This window comes from Plectrocnemia conspersa, unplaced genomic scaffold, assembly GCF_051122295.1.
Source record: "Plectrocnemia conspersa isolate PC_06_02 unplaced genomic scaffold, ASM5112229v1 ptg000006l, whole genome shotgun sequence".
Lineage (NCBI taxonomy): Eukaryota > Metazoa > Arthropoda > Insecta > Trichoptera > Polycentropodidae > Plectrocnemia > Plectrocnemia conspersa.
This window is the reverse complement of record NW_028277170.1, coordinates 6611957-6632512: the sequence shown is the minus strand read 5'-3', so window position 1 is coordinate 6632512 and position 20556 is coordinate 6611957. Positions and strand designations below refer to the sequence as shown.

The following is a 20556-nucleotide window of genomic DNA, read 5'->3' as shown; positions in this document are numbered from 1 at the left end:
AGGGCTCATTCGCTTTTAACTCAACTCTTGCCTGCTATCTGTAGAGGCAAAATAAAGGGCATTCATATTTACGGCGAGATCAACGTGTAGGGAAAAAATTGATACCAGTAGGATATACGCAAATATTCTCAAGATTCATATTAAATCAATAAGACATTTCTCAACCCCATCTTTCTATTCAACGGTTGCAAATATTTGCATTTCGAACGTTTTGAATATTCGCTGTACTCTCCAAATTTTGCCCCCAAAGTTTCTCAAATCTTTAAAACGCTTCAGCGAAAAAGTACAGCAGATGGTGTAAAATTAATAAAAATAATTGCTTTAATACCTTAAAATTTCTATAAATATAATTCCAAATTTAAAAATCCATTCAGTTACAAGGGCGTCAATATAATTTGATTTCTTGTTTAAATATATATTCATGTATTGTTCGAATGCAATATGTAACAATACTATTTTTTGGAAAATATCGTATAGTTATTTTCCATAAAATATTTATTTTACGGATTTCGTAAAATATATATTTAAAAAATAATAATAATAACGATGTGTAAATAATATTATTATTTTATTTTTACAATTTTATATAATATTATGTAGTAATCGCAAATTGTATAAATTAATGATTTTCATCCTGCTCCCAATATATGTGACTTGGACCAAAAAATTAAACAACTTTGTAGGTTATAATTTTGACAGCTGTCGGCGCCGAATCGTTACAATGGAGTTTCCTCGTTTATTAAAAACTGGTATTATATAAATCTATCTTATTTTAAATGACGTATTGGGTACTTATACAATTTTTTCACTCATATTTGCAACCGTTAATTTGAATTAACATTTAAAATTATTGCCTGTTATATTCAAATTCGCTATGAATAGGCTTACCATCCGTCTCAATTTGACCGTTAGTTCCGGTCGTGGTTCTCACATTGGTTCCGGTCGTGATGGGATACGCTGTTGGAAGCTAGGTTAACTGACATTTTTGAACAAAAATTTCAGACATTACCTTTTATTAAACTCCCGATACATCTCTAAATCAACAACAATTTCCAGGAAGACTTTTTTTCTTTTTTTAGTTGTCGCAGTTTAAAGCTTCATAATTATGATAAGCCTAGCTATGAAAGAATGTAAAAATTATTATATTTATTTAATCGAAAGTTACAATGGTTCCATCAGATTTTTAGCGTCTGTTATCATATGTACTGTGAGACGCCCAAATAAAACTCACTTGTGTATTACTAATTTTATTATTAATCTTTGCAGAACCAGATATTGAAAACAATGTAGAGACATTTGATTCTATAAACACACATGAATCTAAAATTAAGGTAAATAAAATATAATATTTCACTGTTGAATATATCATATATTTTTTCCAATACTGGGACCTTCCATAAAATTTATTTTAAAGAATAGTTTGTCGCAATTTGTTTTCGAAAACTGTTAACTTAATCATTTATAATTTTTCCTCAGATCAATCATTGTACATAACACCATTTCTACTAGTAAATATTTGGAAGATATAAATAACTCCATTACCCAGTTTAGATCAAGCATATAAAAAGGGTTTAATCCATTTTTCTTCCGTTTAATAATCTGTTTTCAGAGTTCACAAAAGTCCTTTTATCCATAGTTTCTTTCAATGTAGTCATATCTTAAAGATAAAAATGTGTCGAATTGACATAAAGAATGAAAATAGGGAAGTATTTTTTTCACCGCATTAGTTTACATAGCATTATCCTATAAATGGATGCGCGCTTCCCGCTCTCCGCACTATATCTCGAAAACAGTTATTTATACGAAGAAATGAATTTTACTAAACTTGTATAAATTCGTGTGCCCTATAAGTCTTGTGAAACATTTAATGACGTGCGACGCATAGACTTTTCAGCTCGTCTTTAAAACGTCAAAACAAAGGTATATGCAAAATTTCAGCTTTCTATCTTTCATTCCGAATTTTAGCCTTTATTTCGCTCTATTTGACTGGACTAATATGCTGAGTTAAGACTTTTAATGTAATAAAAAGCACAAAATTTTCATTATTGTTTTTTTTTAAGGATGATGTAAAGCTAGAAATCATCAGCGATGAAGATTATATAAACAACGTAGATGATATGTTTGAAATAGGTGAGAATAATTTATATGTATATTGTGTAATATTACATGTAATTATAAATAAATAATTTATTGCTTTATGATTTCAGAAATGCACGATGTTAAAGATATACTTAAAGTGAATACTATAGGTGTGAATAATTTATCTCACCAAATTTTGAATACCGATATAGAAATACAAGTAATAGTTGACTAGATTAATAAATTTATAAAAATAAATTAAAATTAAATTAATTTTTAGAAACAAGAAAGTATAACATTTGAAAAAAGTAACACTGATGAGAATATGGGTGGTGATTGTCGTATATTCGAGTGCAGCAAATGTAGAAAATTGTTCAAAATAAAACGAAATCTTTCAGCGCATATGAAAATACATACCGATTCATATAATTTTGTATGTAGTATATGTGGAAAAGCGTTCAAAACTAAAAACAGTCAAACGCAGCATATGAAAACACACATAAACTCTTATGATGTTGAATGTGAAAGATGTGGAAAAGTGTTCAAAACTAAAAACAGTCTTACACAACATATGAAAATTCATAAAGATACCTGTGACATTGAATGTGAAAAATGTGGAAGAGCATTCAAAACCAAAAGCAATCTTTCACACCATATGAAATCTCATAGCGACGCCCGTGCCTTTGAATGCGATGACTGCGGAAAAACGTTCAAAATGAAACATATCCTCTTGAAGCATATGAATGTTCATAATGACTCTTATAATCATAAATGTATTAAATGTGGAAAAGCATTTAGATTTCAAGATAATCTCCTACAACATATGGTTACACATAGTGACGTACGTGATTTTGAATGTAGTTATTGTGGGAAATTATTCAAAACTAAAAGCAGTCTTTCACGCCATGTTAAAATGCACTTAAAAAATAAATATTGAGTGAAAAGTACTTTGAAAAACATTTCAGAAGAATAATATGTTGTTCTATTCCACGAATCTGTGTTCACATAGACCATTGAGCACTCAAACCCAAGAACATTTTAACTGACATTTTTTATTTTAAATAAAACAGTCGCCTTTTTCAATAACAGCAACTGAAAAACATGTTAAATGCAATTTTTATGAGAGTCAAATACATGTATTATTTGTAGGAGTAGTAATTCGATTTGTAATTTTTAATTATCTAAAATTAAAAAGCAAGAAGAAACAGTATTGTATTTTTTAAAAGAAATTAATAGGATATCAATTTATTTACAATGAACCTAATTATCTAAAAAAAAAAATAGAATGCATTTTCTGAATCTAATGAAATGGTCTTTTCAATTTAAGAAATTCTTTAAATGGCCTTCCATTCAACAGAAGACATTACAAAATGATTCATCTGTAGTTTTAATATTAACTACAGATATCTTGAAGACCTGTAGTTAATTTTGAAATCACATATCAATTTTTTTTTTAATTATCATTTCCAATATAAAAACAAATATAAATTTTAAAACGTTGATATATTCAGTTAATGTCAGTTAACACGTTCTTGACTTTGTGTAAAGTAAAGTTTACTGTATATAAATTTGCAATGAGGTTTGCTATCATTGATTTTTTAATGTGTGAAATGCTTTATATTTATTTAGATTAAAATAATAAAAACATATATTTTGTATAGAACAGTTTTATTGAATTTATAATTTTTTTAATATTATGTATATAATCAACAACCAAAATGACTAACAAAATTATTTTTTGAAAAATGATATTTTTTTAGATTACATAGTAACTAATAAATCAAAATAATAAAATATTAGCTATTGATTTTTTTTACTTAAATATAATAAAATATTTTTCTTCGACATAATGTGTAATATATTTTATACACATTTAGTTTTTTTTAGTGACATTTAGACAAAATACAAAAACAAAATCATATTTATCACATTATTATCATCATATATATAGAATATATGTGTGTATATATATATATAGTCTTGGCCATAATAATGGAGCATCCCTTAGTATATCTATTATCTCTTTACAAGTGCAGTCTGGCCGAAATATTTTAGCAGTTAGTTTTAACCGTAATTCTAGAATTATACAAAGAAATTTGTCGTTTTTAATTGTTCACTTAAGTTTTAAAAAAATATTGAAGCTCCTAAATGAAGTCTCGCTTAAGTGATCGTTCAGTTCAGTTACATGATTTCGGCTTTTATTTTTCATTATAATTTTTTTTAATAATATATAAACATTTAAAAAATGCCAAAAAGGCGAATTAAGTGAAGCTAAAAGAGCAAATATAATTTTATTGCGTATTATTGACTGAATAATCGGAAATTAGTAAACACACTAATTGTTCACGACACGCTGTCTAAAATGCTTTCAAACAGTTCAAAGAATGTGGTTCTTATAAATCAAAGCCAAGAACTGGAAGAAAATGAAAGACAACTGCCTAGGAAGATTGAATGTTGGTTTGCGACTTCCTTAAAAATCGTCGATAAACGTCTTCAAAGCCGGCTGCTAGTCTCTGCTAGCGGAGTGCCATCCATTTTTCGCGGACGGAAAGAAAGCTCAACAATGTTGAACTCAGAGGTAGTAAACCCTGACGCAAACCGTGGCTTTCAGAAATAAATAAAACTCGCAGGTTATAGTGGGCCCGAAAACACCAAGATTGGACATCTGAAGATTAGGCGAGTCATTTGGCTCGATGAATCCAACTTTAAGATAAGTTTAAACCTAATTTAATTTAATAGTAATTTATTCAAAAATTTCTAATACCTAAAATATAAGTCCTATGAATCATTTATGGGCAAAATTAAAACGAAATGTTGCCTAACACAATTGCAAATATAAAATTGCAGATGGAATGAAGAAAATTATTGCAAGTCATTAGTTGACAGTATGCCAAAAAGGGTTGCAGCTGTAATTAAAGCTAAGGGTGGACCTACTAGATATAATAAGCTTAAAATAAACAACCTCAATCAGTAAGTAAGATTTTAAGATATAGCACATTTATTGGGGTGCCCCATTATTATGGCCAAGCCTGTATATATATTTATACTAAATATTAAGGGACAGTTGTGACAACTCTTTTATATTAATATTATTTAATAACATTGGCAAGATTTTTCAATACTCGTCGAATAATCGGAGTCACAAAATTGCACGTGAAAAAAATATATGTACACAAAATCTGATTATACAATACATACAAATGTTAACCCTTTCACCACAACTGGTATTTTTGCACACCTATTCATGTTAAAAATTCTTTAAATATTATAATATTACAATACTCAGATATAGAGATAGTTTTAAAAGCCATCCGCGGTGAAAGAGTTAAGAGACATTAATAAATCTGTTTTTAACACAGGACAAAATGAAAAATTACACAGTTGTTAGATGACATACACAAATCTCACTTGACCCTGTTGCAAAAGTTTATTGTTATAGTAACTATAAAATGTAGCGATAATGATCGTTGTTTGGTTCAGAGCTGTTTGTACTAGAGCTGACTCTGGCGCTAAGCAGTTATGTGTTTTTTACATGCTATTATTAAAATCTAAAATATTAGATTTATGAATTAGTACATTTTAAAGCTATTTGTGTTTTGTTATATAAAATCAGATTCGGCATATTTTAGAATATACGTTGGAAAATAAAATAAAACATCTCTAGATTACATGTAAAAATAGCTACCGTTGAACTAATAATGTAAAATAACAAACAAAACATTTATTTATCACTAAGCACAAAAAGGCATTAAAGCTGCTTTATATTCGTTACAAATATATTTGAGTTGATTTAAAATCGAGTTAGTTGATTAGGTTTTTAAAAGTAAAAATAAAGCATAAATGTAGTGATACATATGTATCTATAAAAAGAACTTATTAATTGTTATATAATATCATGTTTCACTGGAATGTGTAAAATATACAAATAAAATATTTTATTTAAGAAATATTATACATAAATAATCAGTAAATATATATGTGTTGAAATGTCAGATTTTATCAGGCATTTTAATTCATTTCACATGCAAGTACTCAACGAGGGATGAAAGTTAGACGAAACTCTGGAACACTTCCAGTATTAAAATATTATGTTTTGTAAACATATTTTACGTCTTCATATTACTACTATTTTTGCCTGGATTCTACTATCTAATCTTAGCGCTTGAAGCAATTAAACGAAAGGATCCATCCTTTAATATTGTGTAATGCTTATCTTAAAACAGAACATATTTATGTTCATCACAAATTTTCGTGGTGGGAATGTTCTCGATCTGATTTTATTTTTTGAGTAAAATTAATTATTTCCTCAAATATATTTTTTGCATTTCAGCAAGACAATGTCCCTTCTTTCATAACTTAATTCCCAAAAATAACCTTAACAAGTCAGTTTTGCGATAAGGCCAAAAATATATTTTAAATTTTAAACTTTTAATGAAAAAACATGTTATGAAAGAGATAAATAAAACTAATAAAAATCACATTATAAATTCTGTTAAGTTCAAAAGGTTATCCCTCAGGGTTGCATATTATCTCCGTATCTATTACACATATGAATAATATATTTATCATTATTATAATGAACGAAAAGATATTACGAACTCAAATATTTGTTATTTCATTTTTCGTTAATTTATAAGAAACATGTCTAAATCCCAATATAAATCTGACATTTTATACACATCAACTTAATAATATGATAAACGACTGAACATAAAAATCCGAGGTAAATACAAATACATTCACTGGCCTTACATGCATTGCTTAAAAATAGCTGCGTATGGTGTACGAAAATATCTTCAATAGTACATTATCTTGTTCTACATATGTTCACATAGCCCAGTGTTCGTTATCAAATAAATCTAAAAATATGTACAAATACATACAAATGTTTAACCCTGGAAATACGTAAATTTAAATTCATGTATGCCTTCATTACTATGAGGCATTTTGTTATTTAATCTCATCGTGAAAAGTCACGTTCACCGTGTGAAGCTCCATCGGCATTAGATCCAGATCGTGAAGCGTATTCAAAGAATGCAACGAATGCAGCCCAGTCAAAGTCGTCACTGTCAACGATTGTTCTTTGAGACCGACGAGCGGAAAAACGTGAGGCAGTCTAGTCTTCGATTTGCTCGAGTCGCTACACTGAAAGCCCAATCTTTGCAAGATGAACAGAGCGTTATTAGATGGAAACTGCAAGAATTGGTCGTCAGTTAGCGTTCGCAGCGTTACAATGTGAACATCGCTCGGAAACTCTGATGTCAGCAATTGGAGGGACTTGACGTTCAAATCCAATTTTTCAGTACTATCGATTGTGAATATGTTCACTGGATAGTTTAATTTGTAACTTAAATGAACGGCGTTCCGACTCGGTAATTGATAAATCTCTTGACTGTCGGTCAATATGAAGTTCCTTAGCTCTTCTTTGGCGCTTTTCCTGGTCCGCTTCAAATTCGACACAAAACTAACCTTATCATAATTGCTATCTAACGATCTTTTGACTCTCATTTTAGATTCGTTGAACGATTCCGATAAGATCCAGGATCTAAAATGAGTCTTTCGATTATCCACCAGTCCTTCCCCCATTCCTCGCGAATCGTCGTATAAAGTGCGTCTATCTAACATCACTTCTAATCTACCGGGCTCGAAAGAAGAAGCTCCTTGAGCGTGTCCCGTTAAATACGTCAATCTCCATTCTTTATCTTGCAAGAAAGCCATTGTGGTGATAGGAAAATAATTTCCTTCTATATTGATCTTCTCGACTTTGACTCGTTTTTGATACTGAAATCCGTTTTGATCTGTATAAAATTCCGGTGGCTCTCCATTCTGAATATTAGTGTTGAATCTCATGAATAACTCGGTTTCTCTATTCTTGGGCGGACTTTCAAAATCAATCTCATTCTCTATATATATTGCTTCGGCCATAGATCCATTTTCTACATTATATATCCTCAAGGTATGACTCAAGAAAGGTCCGTATATAGACGTAACTTGAGTTGCGATCGGACCCGAAGTTATGACTATGATATTATTCCTCTGACCTTCCATGCCATCGGGACCCCTAGCGTACTGTTCTAATACATCTTTTTCAGGAGTATTTATATCGGGCATAAATAAATAAGCTCCCGAATGCAATTGAGCACTTTGATATGCAGAAAATTCGATAGAACATTGCCTTATCTGTCTATACTTCTTTTTAGTTATCGACTTTAAGAACCCTGTAAATCCGTCGATTAGCAACTTCATCCGGTGATTCTCTAATTGAATATCACCAGGAAGTGTTTTTTTGACGTTGAATATTGGCGGTTTTTTCGGCACGTCCGTCACTGTCGAAGTTCTGATTTCATCGGATCCAGTCAAATTGTATTGATTATCACTTATGCAGTTATTGCAATATATTATTGCTTTTTTTGAATTATCCTCATGCTTTATTTCGTCTTCTATGACATAATATGTAACGACACTCAGTGGCGGCAGATGAGCGAAGAATATTACCTCAAACTCTTTAGACGAAATCTCTAATTTATTAAAAGCGTTTCTCGTCCACACGGGATTTATTTGAAAGTTTATACTTTGCTTCGAGTTGTTAAGGATCTTGATATTCGTCGAGTTTGTCTTTATGGTGACAACCTCGGATCGCTTTTGCGCCAAAGAGTTGAATAGAATAATCTCTTTGTCTTTTTCAGCGCCTATTGACAATTTCCGCGGTAATTTATCAAAGCTCTCTCGCTCGGTATCGCTCAATATAAAATTATGCAGCTGCTCGTTCTCTTTATATTTAACGGTATTGTTCTTCAATATGGTTTCTAAGCACGATTCTTGCAACTTGACCATACTTTGTAAGCTTTCGAACAATTTCAAGCCATAATCTTTCATGACGCTCGACTTTGACGTTCCGGTTATGGCGTCGTGATGTTGAAACAATCCCAAATTGCGTCTAGCTTTGATTATGTTCTCGTAGTTCTTTTCCAAAACTCTCAATATATTCTTATAGCCGTATTGTCTGGCAGTATTCAAAGCGATTGTGAACAATATCTCGGCATTTCTGAGATTATGTTCCAACTGCCTGTCCAAGATTTTAATGAAAGGCCTAGTCGTGAAATAGCCAGACCAATACGCCGGTCTTGCTTCTGTGAATATATCTGAATACACAAAAAAGTCTCCTTTCAAAGTTGGAAAACGGTCATATCTCTTTCGAATCTCTTTGAAATAATCTTTTGGAGTGCCGAATACGACCTCCGCATTATAAACTTCTTTATTTGAGTTGATAAAATTCATAAGTTTTTTATAATTGACATACTGTTGATCAAATTCTATATCGTGATTGTATCTAAAATCGTCTCCTAACGCGATCAGAGCCACATTGTGCGGGAATAAAGAGGCAGTTCTAGCGTATTGTTCTAATAATAATTCAGCCTTCGCTTTGAGGTTTTTATCGTTGATGAATTCGGCTTTGACTGAGTATTCAGTGTATTCGCCCATGATCTTTCTAAAATCAAAGTTTAAACATATGTATGGATGAGGACCGCATGAGTGTTTGATGGAGTAAATGTCGAACGGTTGATTATGCGTGAGAATAGATGCTGGGTTATGAGCTTCCCACGGAGACACCCACAAAAAGTCTCCCCATTGGTGCTGAGCGAACCATTGTTTCCACGCATAATGTAGCCTTTGTATGATGGTCCCTTTGAGGCCTGAACGTGATAGCAAATACGGCACTGTGGGCCCGTGTCCGAAGGGGTCGATGGACCAACCCGATTCTGGTACGATTCCGATGTTGTTTTTGATCCATTGGTGACCCTCTATAAATTGATCTAAGATGGCGTAGAAGTGAGTCGTGGCTTCATCGGGCATCACCCAACCGCCTGTTGTTATTTCCAGCTGACCGTTTTGGATCAATTTCTTGAGTGCCTGTAAATTAAAACAATGCAATATTAACTTAATCAGTATCTACGTTATAATATACCGATGAATTAAAGAATTACTTTTTGTTTCGTAGGATGAGCCGAGTCCCACCAAGCAGTTAAGAATGATATTTCGCTCCATATGAATGTCATATCTGTATACTGTTGTAACTTGTTTACGATTTGGTTTATGATCTTTTTGGTCTCCAATTGAAAATAGTGTTCGAATGTATGAAGCCATCCTGGATCGTTGTGCGAGTGCGGTACGATTATAACCTAAAATAAAGTATATTTCTAAAATGCTTTTCACAATTAACCCTTACACCGCCGATCGGTAAATTCTTAATTATTCGCTGTACGCCATGTGTTTTTAGAGATATAATTTTTTGGCTACTTACTTGTTTAACACATCATTACAGCTAAAATACTCAATTTTTATATTTTAAAATTATATATGTATGATTAACATGATTTAAACATTCTAATTATACCACTAAACAAACATTTTTCATCGTTTTGTTGGTAATATGAAGTAAACAAAACTTATTACGCACTTGGCCCGCATGTTCACACGTACACACATATGCACGCGCGCGACACTATACAAGCAAATGACACGCAGGGTCATGCTTCCACACTGAGACAATTTTAATATATAAATCCGCAACGCACTTTTTCGTCATCTGACCCACATTCTGTTATAAAAGTGTACAAATCGACAACATTTCTTAGATTTATAGAAAATCACATATATCATACACAAAAATAACTCTAATAACCAAACCGCTTGTTTTTGAACAATGGTGTATACGAATTATAACACGCTCTTATGTGAAAGAAGAATTTGCAATTGTTTGTTATTGAAAGTTGTCATATTTCTTTATATATAAAAATAATAAATAATAAAACTTGATAGCAAGATATGATGTTACGCTATATACGTTACAACCGGTGATCGGTTTTGGCCTTTCCACCTAATTTCTTGTAGGGCTTCTAGATATATCTTGAGTTTTAGTATTTTTTCCGCTATTGTTTGCATTTTTTCTGGTTGTAATATTGCACATTCCAGGTTCCATGATTGAAGTTCAGTTGTTTATCTAGATTTCGATCGTCTAGGTCAGGGGTCGGCAACCTTTGAGACGATAGAGCCAAAAGTTACAATTTACAAAATTTCCCAGTTTTTAAAGAGCCACTACCATTTTTATTTTAATATTATGGTATTTGATTAGGATTAGGTTTCTGATTTAAAATAATAGCTTTAAATATGAAATAATATTTATTCATATAATACCATTCATATGCACCAATAACTAAACAAACAGAACAGTGTTGCCACATTTCAAAAATGTCAGCTGTCCGTATACTCTCTACTCCACCTATTCTCACTGTTCTCTTTTGAGTGTTTTTATCCTGTTTAAAGTTTTTTTTGCAGCATATTTTTTTTTGAGTTTTGAAAATGAAATAATTATTAATATTTGCGCATGGAACTGGAGAGCCGCACCTTGACGTCAAAAGAGCCGCATGCGGCTCGCGAGCCGCAGGTTGCCGACCCCTGGTCTAGGTCATTATGAATCGGGGCGGATTTATTATTTCTTTGTGATTTTTTCGTAACTATTTGGATTTCTCCACGTTGGTTGGTTTGCTCCACGATAGAAACCCTCCTTCTTTATCCGGGCTTGGGACCGGCAAGAGTGCAAAATATCTACACTCCAGGCGGAATATGTAAAATATATTACACACACACATATATGTACATATACATATATACAATAAATAATAAACGTTTCGTCCATTGTGGCGCATTGGGGTAACCTGTTAGGTCACGATGGTCTTAATTTAATCTAATTAAATTAATATATTAAAAATAAATTATAAAATAATAGAACAAGTAAAGTAAAATGATTCAACGACAAGGAATCGCTTTTGTTATTATTTTTAAATATTTACAAACAATAAAAACCAATCACAAAAACAGTTGACAATATTAAAACAGTCGAAATATCGTATAACTATATTCACAAGTATTTACGAATCACAATAATTATTGAAATATTGATGACATAATTTAATTTCGATTCATTAATTAAATTATAAAAAAAAAACGAATTTCCGCGACGCGTTTGTGCCAACCCTAAAAGTGGCGCTGCAGTAGCATGATCGAAACCGCGCGCAAAATACAAACGACTAAAATTAAGGCGTGACTTTATAATTATATATACCACTGTTTCATCACAAATTCTATAAATAAAATCACTAAAATCGCTTACTAATAATTCAAACTGATTTTTAAAACATGTAATACCAACTTTTACCTTTCCTTTTATTTAAAAAACGAAGGTTTTAAGAAACGCATCCTGATGCGCATGGCGTGAGAGAATCGATTCAGTTGCGCATCATATGATGCACGTGGCGTAGAAAGGGTTAAATAGCGTGACTGTGCACTCAATTTGATTGTCTTTGTAACGAAAATATTGTATGGTGTAATTTATAGAACATTCATCTAATTAACAAGAATCTAAAAAGTACTTTGATTATTTTGTAACATTATAAAATTGATGTTACCTTTAATGGTGGCCTATTCGGATCCTTTTTCTGTCGCTCGTATCTATCTTCGAATGACTTGTTCCAATATTCTTTGCTTCGCATCCACGAAGGCTAAACAAATCATTCAATCGTTATCACATTATTAAATCAGTAATTTTACAAAAACTTGTATAATAATAATAATACAAAACCTGAAACTCAAAATTTGGGAATTCTTTTAGAGTATCAATGTCGGTGGTCTGAGTGTGTAAAACGAAACAGCTTCCTTCCACCTCAGCAGGATAATGTGTATAATTAGCTACTGTATTATTATATATAGGTTGCTTTCCCTGAAAAGTCCAGCAAATACACACATTACTTAAGTTATAAAGTAGCAATAGTTGAGGCATATGAAATGTCAGATTTAGCTTTTAAAATATATATTTAAGTACCGTCAAATTTAATTTGTATAACTTTTGTTGTATGTCACATTTTAGTATTACCCCCATCATAGATTACTTGAGATTATATTTAAAGTAAAATTTGCAATAAGTACTTTTACTATGACATAAGCAATCGCTTTGCGTGAGATCCTGTCCTATCTCTCCCCTCCACCACTATTTGACACGTAACATTGATTTCAAGGTTGCTCAAGATCAAGCACGGAAAGTTTTGTTAGAAATAGTTGCTAATATATCGTCATTTTAACGTAATTAATTGAAATTTGTTATATCCAGAATACATCTTAGTGCAGTGGTCACCAACATACGGCCCGCGTGCCGAATCCGGTCCGCCAAAGATTTTTATCCGGCCCTCCAAAAATTCCCAATTTCTGCATACAAATAATTCATATAGGATATATTAATTTTATAAAACTTTGTTATTTGGTTGTGAATTCACAGGAGCTATATTCAATTCATCAATTCATCAATCGGAATTTGATTAAGTAGAAGGTAATGCACCCAAAGTAAAAAAAGTTGAATATTTGAGATTACCAGAGCTTTCAGTGCTATGGTCGACCAGATGTTATTGATGTTACTCGAAAATTCCCCGGACACTTTCATTTATTGAAATTCTAATAACGTAGTGCAGGCAATATAAAAAAGGGTAGTTCTAACTAAATAGAACTAAATAATCAATAATAAATTATCACTTTATAGTCACTAATAAATAAGTAAAATAATACATTTTCAACAAGTTGATTATGGCAGCCCTATTTTCTCGCGATTGAATGATTGAAATAAATACTTTAATTTAAATTTTTATTTTTCATTGTTCTACCTCAAATTATAACAATAATAATAATAAAATCATTTACCAATAAGTCAAACTGATTTGTTTGTTCGTTACCCAATATATTTCCTTCCATCTGTCTCCAACATAAGTTAGAGCTGCATTACACTCTGCCAGTTGGTCACTGGCACGTGGGGACTGACATTCCAGTCCACTGACGCCTTACCGTTTACACAGTGCCAGCAACTGAAAGAATTATTGTTGCGAAAAAGCGCCACTCACATTTGCCAGTACAGTGTTGTGGTGAAAGGAGGAGCTGGCGTGCCAGTAAAACAAAAATATTTATTCTGCTGGCGCTGCCAGCTACTGGCGTCAAGCGTTTACACGTTGCTAGTCGCTGGCATTCAGTGACTGGCTACCTCGACTGGTTGAGATTTGGCAGTCATGGGAAGCAATTGTGCACAAGTAAGGGTCGCTAATGAGACAGCTAAGGGCTTACACACAACCCGAGGAAACGGGCAGGAGCAGCAAGACCCGCGGCAAAAAAATAAAAAAAGTACAACAGATTTTTAAAGTGTATATGAACAACTTTCTTCCTCTAGTTTCGTTAAATACTGTGGTTTTACGAGTCCGTCATATGGTAGTGATCCGACTCGAATGCCCGTCACATGGTGTGCATAGCATGGAAAGGGTTAACCTTTATTAAATAGTGTTGCTGCTAGAGTAATTTATAAACAGCAACTAAGCTGGGGGAATAGATGATGTTAGACGAATATCCGGTGGGAGGACAAAATATTTGATTACATATAATTTTTATAAAACTGCAAGGATACATCAACAAATATGTTTTTTTTCAGCTAAAGAATTAAACCTACCAAAGATGATGTTGATTTTAATTGCATTTAAATACGACATTTCATACGCACCATGATTCTAAAAAATTAATTATATAATAATTCACCTGAATAAAAGATAATTGATTAACATTCGAATAAAACTCTTTCGATCTCTCGTCCTTTTGTGGCTTTAATTCTAGAAAGAAAGATACACCACCATAAATGATCACAAAATATTATAACACACTTTTTATTTAGTATTTAAATAAAAAAAATCGCGCTATTTACATAAACAATAAACCAAAATACACTGTTGATATATTATTTATCAAACTGCAGCATATTGCACTGCGAACCATATCCAATTTTGTCATTATCCAATCATAAATAAATTGGTCAATTGTCCCATGGTGTGGTGCATAAAATATAGGTAATTCAATTATGCAACAGCAGTGGTCGAGGGTCGATTTAATTTGCCGGCTAAATCGCAATTGCAATTAGTTTAAAATGCGCTGAAATTTCACAAATTAAATTTACCTTTATACTGAGTGAGGTAGTGCTTCGAAGGTCGTAGTGATTGTCCGGTATAGTAGTAAATAAGAAGGACCATGGCAGCCAATAGGCCGCCGGCCATCCATTTTGGCTTTATAATCAAGTTTTTCATCATTTTTCTCATCTAATCGATCTCTTCAATTTGATAATAATATACATGTTCTTCCTTGATAGTCAGATATTGTATAACACGCTCAGATCTATATTCAAAACATATTAAAACATATATTCGTAGATAGTGAAATTAATTTATGATTGAGAATATACTTTACTTTGAATTATATAGTTTTACTAAAAATAATAATATTAAAAATACGTTAATTAGATCAAATTAATATCACTTCTGGTCCTTAATTGATCATCACACTTATGTCATGGATAGTTATTCGTTGAACGCATCGTTCAACTTTGTTCATCAGTCGACGGTTTGCTACCTTTAACAAAGAAAATTTAAGATTAGTATCAAGGTAATTTATTGAAACAATCACCATAACTAATTTCAATACATAGTGTTGTTCCACATACGTGTGTAAAACAATTGTTATGTATTGCAAGTGCCCTTGACAGATTTTAATAATTAATTATTAACAATGTGATACGCGAAATACATACTTGTATTTTTATATGTAGCATCCGCCAATTAAGTCATAATATACACATTTATTATTTGATTGAGTGATAATACAGTATGTTTAGACAATGATATAATAAATTGTTTATCTATAAAGTTATATCTTCCTACCCTTATAATACTATGTACTGTGTATTGTTCATTTCATTAGGCTTATTGATTACATGGTTAAAGCACCTTAAAGATGTTTTCAATATAAAGGATTGTTTCAAAAATCATTCTAACGCATTTCTTTTCGCAAATGCGCATTCTTATTAATAGGTATTTCCGTGTTTCGGTTTGCTTTGCGGTAATTGCGTCAGTGTGAATTTAAGACACAATCATTGTGTGTAATCTGTCATTTCCGTAAAAATTATAAACACTTTGATTTATCTCTACTACAAGATATTTTTATAAATTTATGGTTGATGGGTTTTATCTTGTTCTGTAATTTATAGTTTTTATATTTACCAAAATCTAGATACAGTTGTCCAACTTTCAACAGATGATTAGATATACTACAAAAGGTTATCTAGTATTGAAGCGAGGGTCAGTTCAAAAGGCAAACATATTCGTTACTACACAAGGTAAAATTTACAAATAAATAAATGTCATTATTCACTTGAAAATGTTAAATTAAAATTTGTTGCTATATAGTGAGTTTTCTTAGAAAAATTGTAGTGTTTTTTTTTTTATTGGATTTTTATTAAAATTAAAATACATTTAAATTTATATTAATTTATTAAGTTTCCCACTAAATAAATATTATAAGAATTAAAATCATTTCAAAATAAAACTCATATATATTAGGTAAAATAATTTCCAATACATTGAAATAATCAACTTTAATAAAAATCGTTATTTTTCATAATCATCACTGTTCTTATTATGTAACGAATTTAATCTTTTCATAATAATGTTGACCTTACTGATAAAATAATGCGAGTTTACATATTGATAATAAAAATATTTTTTTCCTTACTGCCAAATCAGCATGGTTAATCAATTTTTGTGCATACTTATCACTGTCGAATATTGGACTAATAGGATAAGACAAAAATCGAATTTTAAGCCTAATTCAAGCAGTAATGTATTATGAAGTTTATGACAAACTTTTTAGGTTCTAATTATTAATATGGCAATGCAGAAATCGAATATATTGTACTTGATTATTTCTTTTCTTAAAATAAAAATAGTATTAAATTTTTCGAAAACTTTTACAAGATCGAAAAAAGGGAAAACTAATGTTTTGATAAATTACAACATAAAAAAACGGTTTAAAAACCGTTTTTTCTAATTTCGGCATTTAATAAACATAAATATTAGTTTCAAGGTAATTTATTTATTCAAGTATACAATATATTTCAATAGTTTGGAATTGTATGGTATTATTTAGATACAAATACGCTCATATATTCACGCGTAACGCTCATAAATTCGCGCTTGTATTTGTATATTTCTAGTTCACTAAACAAAAATTATAATTTAGTTAAAAAAATACTACAGCAAACATTTTTTGTAAAGAATTTTATACAGAAAATCTACTTTTTATATTTTATATGATAAAAATGCAATTTTTTTAATCGATTTTTACACCAAAAATGTTACGATATCTAAAAAATTAACGTTCATAAAACGATATATTATAAGTTATAATATAATTTCACATTTAAGCATCTTATCCTTGTGACAAAAATGTTGCTTATTTTTTATATAACCATTAGTGCATTTTTGTAAATTGTTTAACACTGCACTCAATGTTGTTTTGGGACACTAGCATTAGTAAAATTGTTAGAAAACTTAATCTGTGACGATTAATCGGGATAGTAATTATACATACACTAGGGATCATATGGGATTCAAACCTATACTATATTTGCATTAGCACAGTCAGTTCGAGAACTATCCATTTCATCGTTATGATGGTAAGTTTGGGTTTACGCACCCCTACTATTACGATGTATTTTCCGGTATACATTTTGCATTGCTTTTTTTCATTGTCGTAGATACAAGTTTCAAGAACCATGTCTCATCTAAAAATTATTTTTTCTAGTAACAAAATTTAAATACAGATATGCTGTAGTTTTGCTTACAGTTTGGAATTGCTCTTATGTTAAGTTGGTGACATGTTTCTTAATTTATTGCGAGTGTTCATATTTTGTAATGAGTTTACATCTCCGCATTAATTTATGTTAGTGTAAAATATGTTTTTTATTTGATTGTGAAAATTACATGTGATTATAAATTTTAATGATAGTTTTACAAAAATCCACATTCATTTGGTTATCAAATATTTAACAGAGCCAATCGCCAAATAGAAAGGAAAATTCTAACTTCACTTAAAAATACATTATGAAAAAAAATTTTAGTAATTGCAAAACAAATGAAACAAGAGTCACTTCTCGAATGATTTTAATAAACTATGTCGAAAAATCCTGTGTCAATAACCGACTATACAAAATACATGCAAGTAGTAAATAACTCAAATCATGATGCTATATTGTATTATTCTATGAAAAAAATGAAGGATAAAATTATTTTCAGGGTAAAGAATAAATTAAAAACATGCAATTCTAAAAAAAGATTGTACAGTTACTAAAGATGTTTACAAACTTGGTTGATCAACAATAGCGAATAAATGGGAAATTTCATAAATTTATTAAATGAAATGATAAAATAAACGCAAGTATTGTGTTTGCTTTAACAGAATGGTTCAGTAAAAAAAAATATGCACTAATAATAAATATTTTTTGAACCATAAATATTTTAAAACAAGTGGTCACCCTACATTATTTGTGTATTGTCAATAACGCAATCAATCAATGGCAACTAGCATTACTTGAAAGAACTTGAAAATTTACTGATTTCTTAATGTTCTGTGTACATTTAATAATATGTTTATTCAATACATATTTGTAGTTATGGAGAAGAATTTTTGATTTTTTTTTTTAAGTTGGCTGTTAAGTTAAGTTTGTTACAAACTCGATCTTGATTATGCAAAGGGTTAATAGATCCTGATATGTTATATAGTATATACCATACAACATAAATTATGCTATCAAGTTTTATAAACTTTGTTTGTTTTTGTAAAAATAATAGAAACAAACAATAGTTTAGGGACGCGAAAATATACTTTTTATCTTTCCAATTAAAAGCTGAAACATATAAACAATCATTTATCAATCCTCGGGTATCGTATAATGCTGAGAGTCGTTAAGTGTATTTCTATATTGTGAATATACCGGTTATAATCGACGGTGTTTAAACTTTACTCAAAACAAAGACAATAGGATAGTTACGCTAAGTAAATTTCACGGTTGGATGATTATGGATCTCGAAGAGGAAAATACATACAAAAGTTTCGTCGTATCAATCAAAACGGTTTCATGCGAAAAACAGTCTCAAGGACGAATCGGCCGGAGAGAACAGAAGTGGTTGTTACATAAGCAAAGAATAAAGGATCGAACGTTCCAATAACAGGATTATACGCGCGCCGATCAATGGAAGTGGCGAACGAATTAAACGAATCGAGTTAATCAAAACATAGGAGCGAGCCAGAAAAGTTTCAAGCCATAAATAAGGATATAACGTACATTCTTAAATTAAGTATTAAATTTTAACAAACGAACGGCAGCGACGCAGACCCCTCGCACACCGGAGGAATACTGACGCGCTCGTCGATATTACTAAAAATAGTGATGTTCTTCGCACGCGAAGTTGCGGCTGTAACGCATAGTTACAAAGCAACGTCAATGACAAAACAAAAATAAATTTGCTACAAATATGACAACTCCTATGCAAACATGGACCACCGTTATGTGTGATATGTTTTAATTACCCCATTACAATGAAAATGTTTTTCCTAAGGAAATGTCCCAATATTTATTTATTATAAATCTTACCAACATGATGACCCTTTTACATTATATATATATATATATATATATATATATATATATATATATATATATATATATATATATATATATATATATATATATATATAAATATATGTATATACATATATATATATATATATATATATATATATATATATATATATTTACACACACACATATTCTAGAAACACACACACAATAATATAGTGTAAAATAAAGATAATAAAAATTACATATTTTCATAATTTTGTATTAGCAAATCTAATAAGGAACTTGTATTTATTCATTAAACTTCTTCACTTACATTTGACTGAAGGAATCGTCTTCGGTAGTTTCGTTGTTTATCAAATGTAATGCTGCCTTTAATGCTACTATGGCTGTAGCATTAAGGAGTGACCAAAGTGCAACTATGTTTTTAATAACTAATGTTTAAATGATGTAATATACCAATAATTTAATTTATCATAATATAATTCATAAATAAGTACACATAATTTAATGTTTCATGTATACATAATGATTTAGATTGCAGTGGCGTAGCTATGGGGGGGCGGAGGGGGCGGGCCGCCCCGGGCGGCACTTGCTTGAGGGCGGCATATTCGCGATGAGATCGTCTAGTGTGGTTCTTAACCCTAAATGCACTAAAACATATATACATCCACGAATAACAAGAGATTAATAATAACCAATTTATTATTTTAAGAAATGCTGATCTTATGACCTTGCAAAAAATGTATGGGGGGGGGCGGCAATTTTAAGGATCGCCCTGGGCGGCACATACCCAAGCTACGCCACTGTTAGATTGTCTTTGAAACAAAAAGGGTTCCGTATATAAATATAAATATTTTTTAAAATGGGTCATTCAGTGAGATATTAGAATACATTTTCACCGTTAGATAACTGATATTTTTACCAGTGAA

At 30.8% G+C, this 20556-nt stretch overlaps 1 protein-coding gene and 1 long non-coding RNA gene across 4 annotated transcripts; one reads left to right on the top strand and one right to left on the bottom strand.

The window, feature by feature from the left end:
• Positions 1-667: 667 nt before the first annotated feature.
• On the top strand, positions 668-2513 carry LOC148234113 (uncharacterized). 2 transcript variants are annotated; one of them, XR_015809951.1, is made up of 5 exons: positions 668-749; positions 1267-1331; positions 2061-2130; positions 2208-2249; positions 2360-2513. It is a non-coding gene; the product is annotated as an uncharacterized LOC148234113 (long non-coding RNA). The 2 variants fall into 2 exon arrangements; XR_015809950.1 differs by having other exon boundaries at positions 2208-2445.
• A 3694-nt stretch (positions 2514-6207) lies between these two features.
• On the bottom strand, positions 6208-19452 carry alpha-Man-IIb (alpha-Mannosidase class II b). Of its 2 annotated transcripts, none has more exons than XM_088187702.1 (8): positions 19367-19452; positions 15400-15561; positions 15113-15327; positions 14701-14771; positions 12719-12856; positions 12546-12638; positions 10065-10259; positions 6208-9990 (listed from the first exon to the last, which is right to left on the bottom strand). In XM_088187702.1, the coding sequence occupies exons 3-8, from the start codon at positions 15249-15251 to the stop codon at positions 7030-7032; spliced, it is 3597 nt and encodes a 1198-aa protein (XP_088043828.1). In that variant the 5' UTR covers positions 15252-15327; positions 15400-15561; positions 19367-19452; the 3' UTR covers positions 6208-7029. The 2 variants fall into 2 exon arrangements, with proteins under 2 accessions (XP_088043828.1, XP_088043827.1); XM_088187701.1 differs by having other exon boundaries at positions 19331-19443.
• Positions 19453-20556: the final 1104 nt, after the last annotated feature.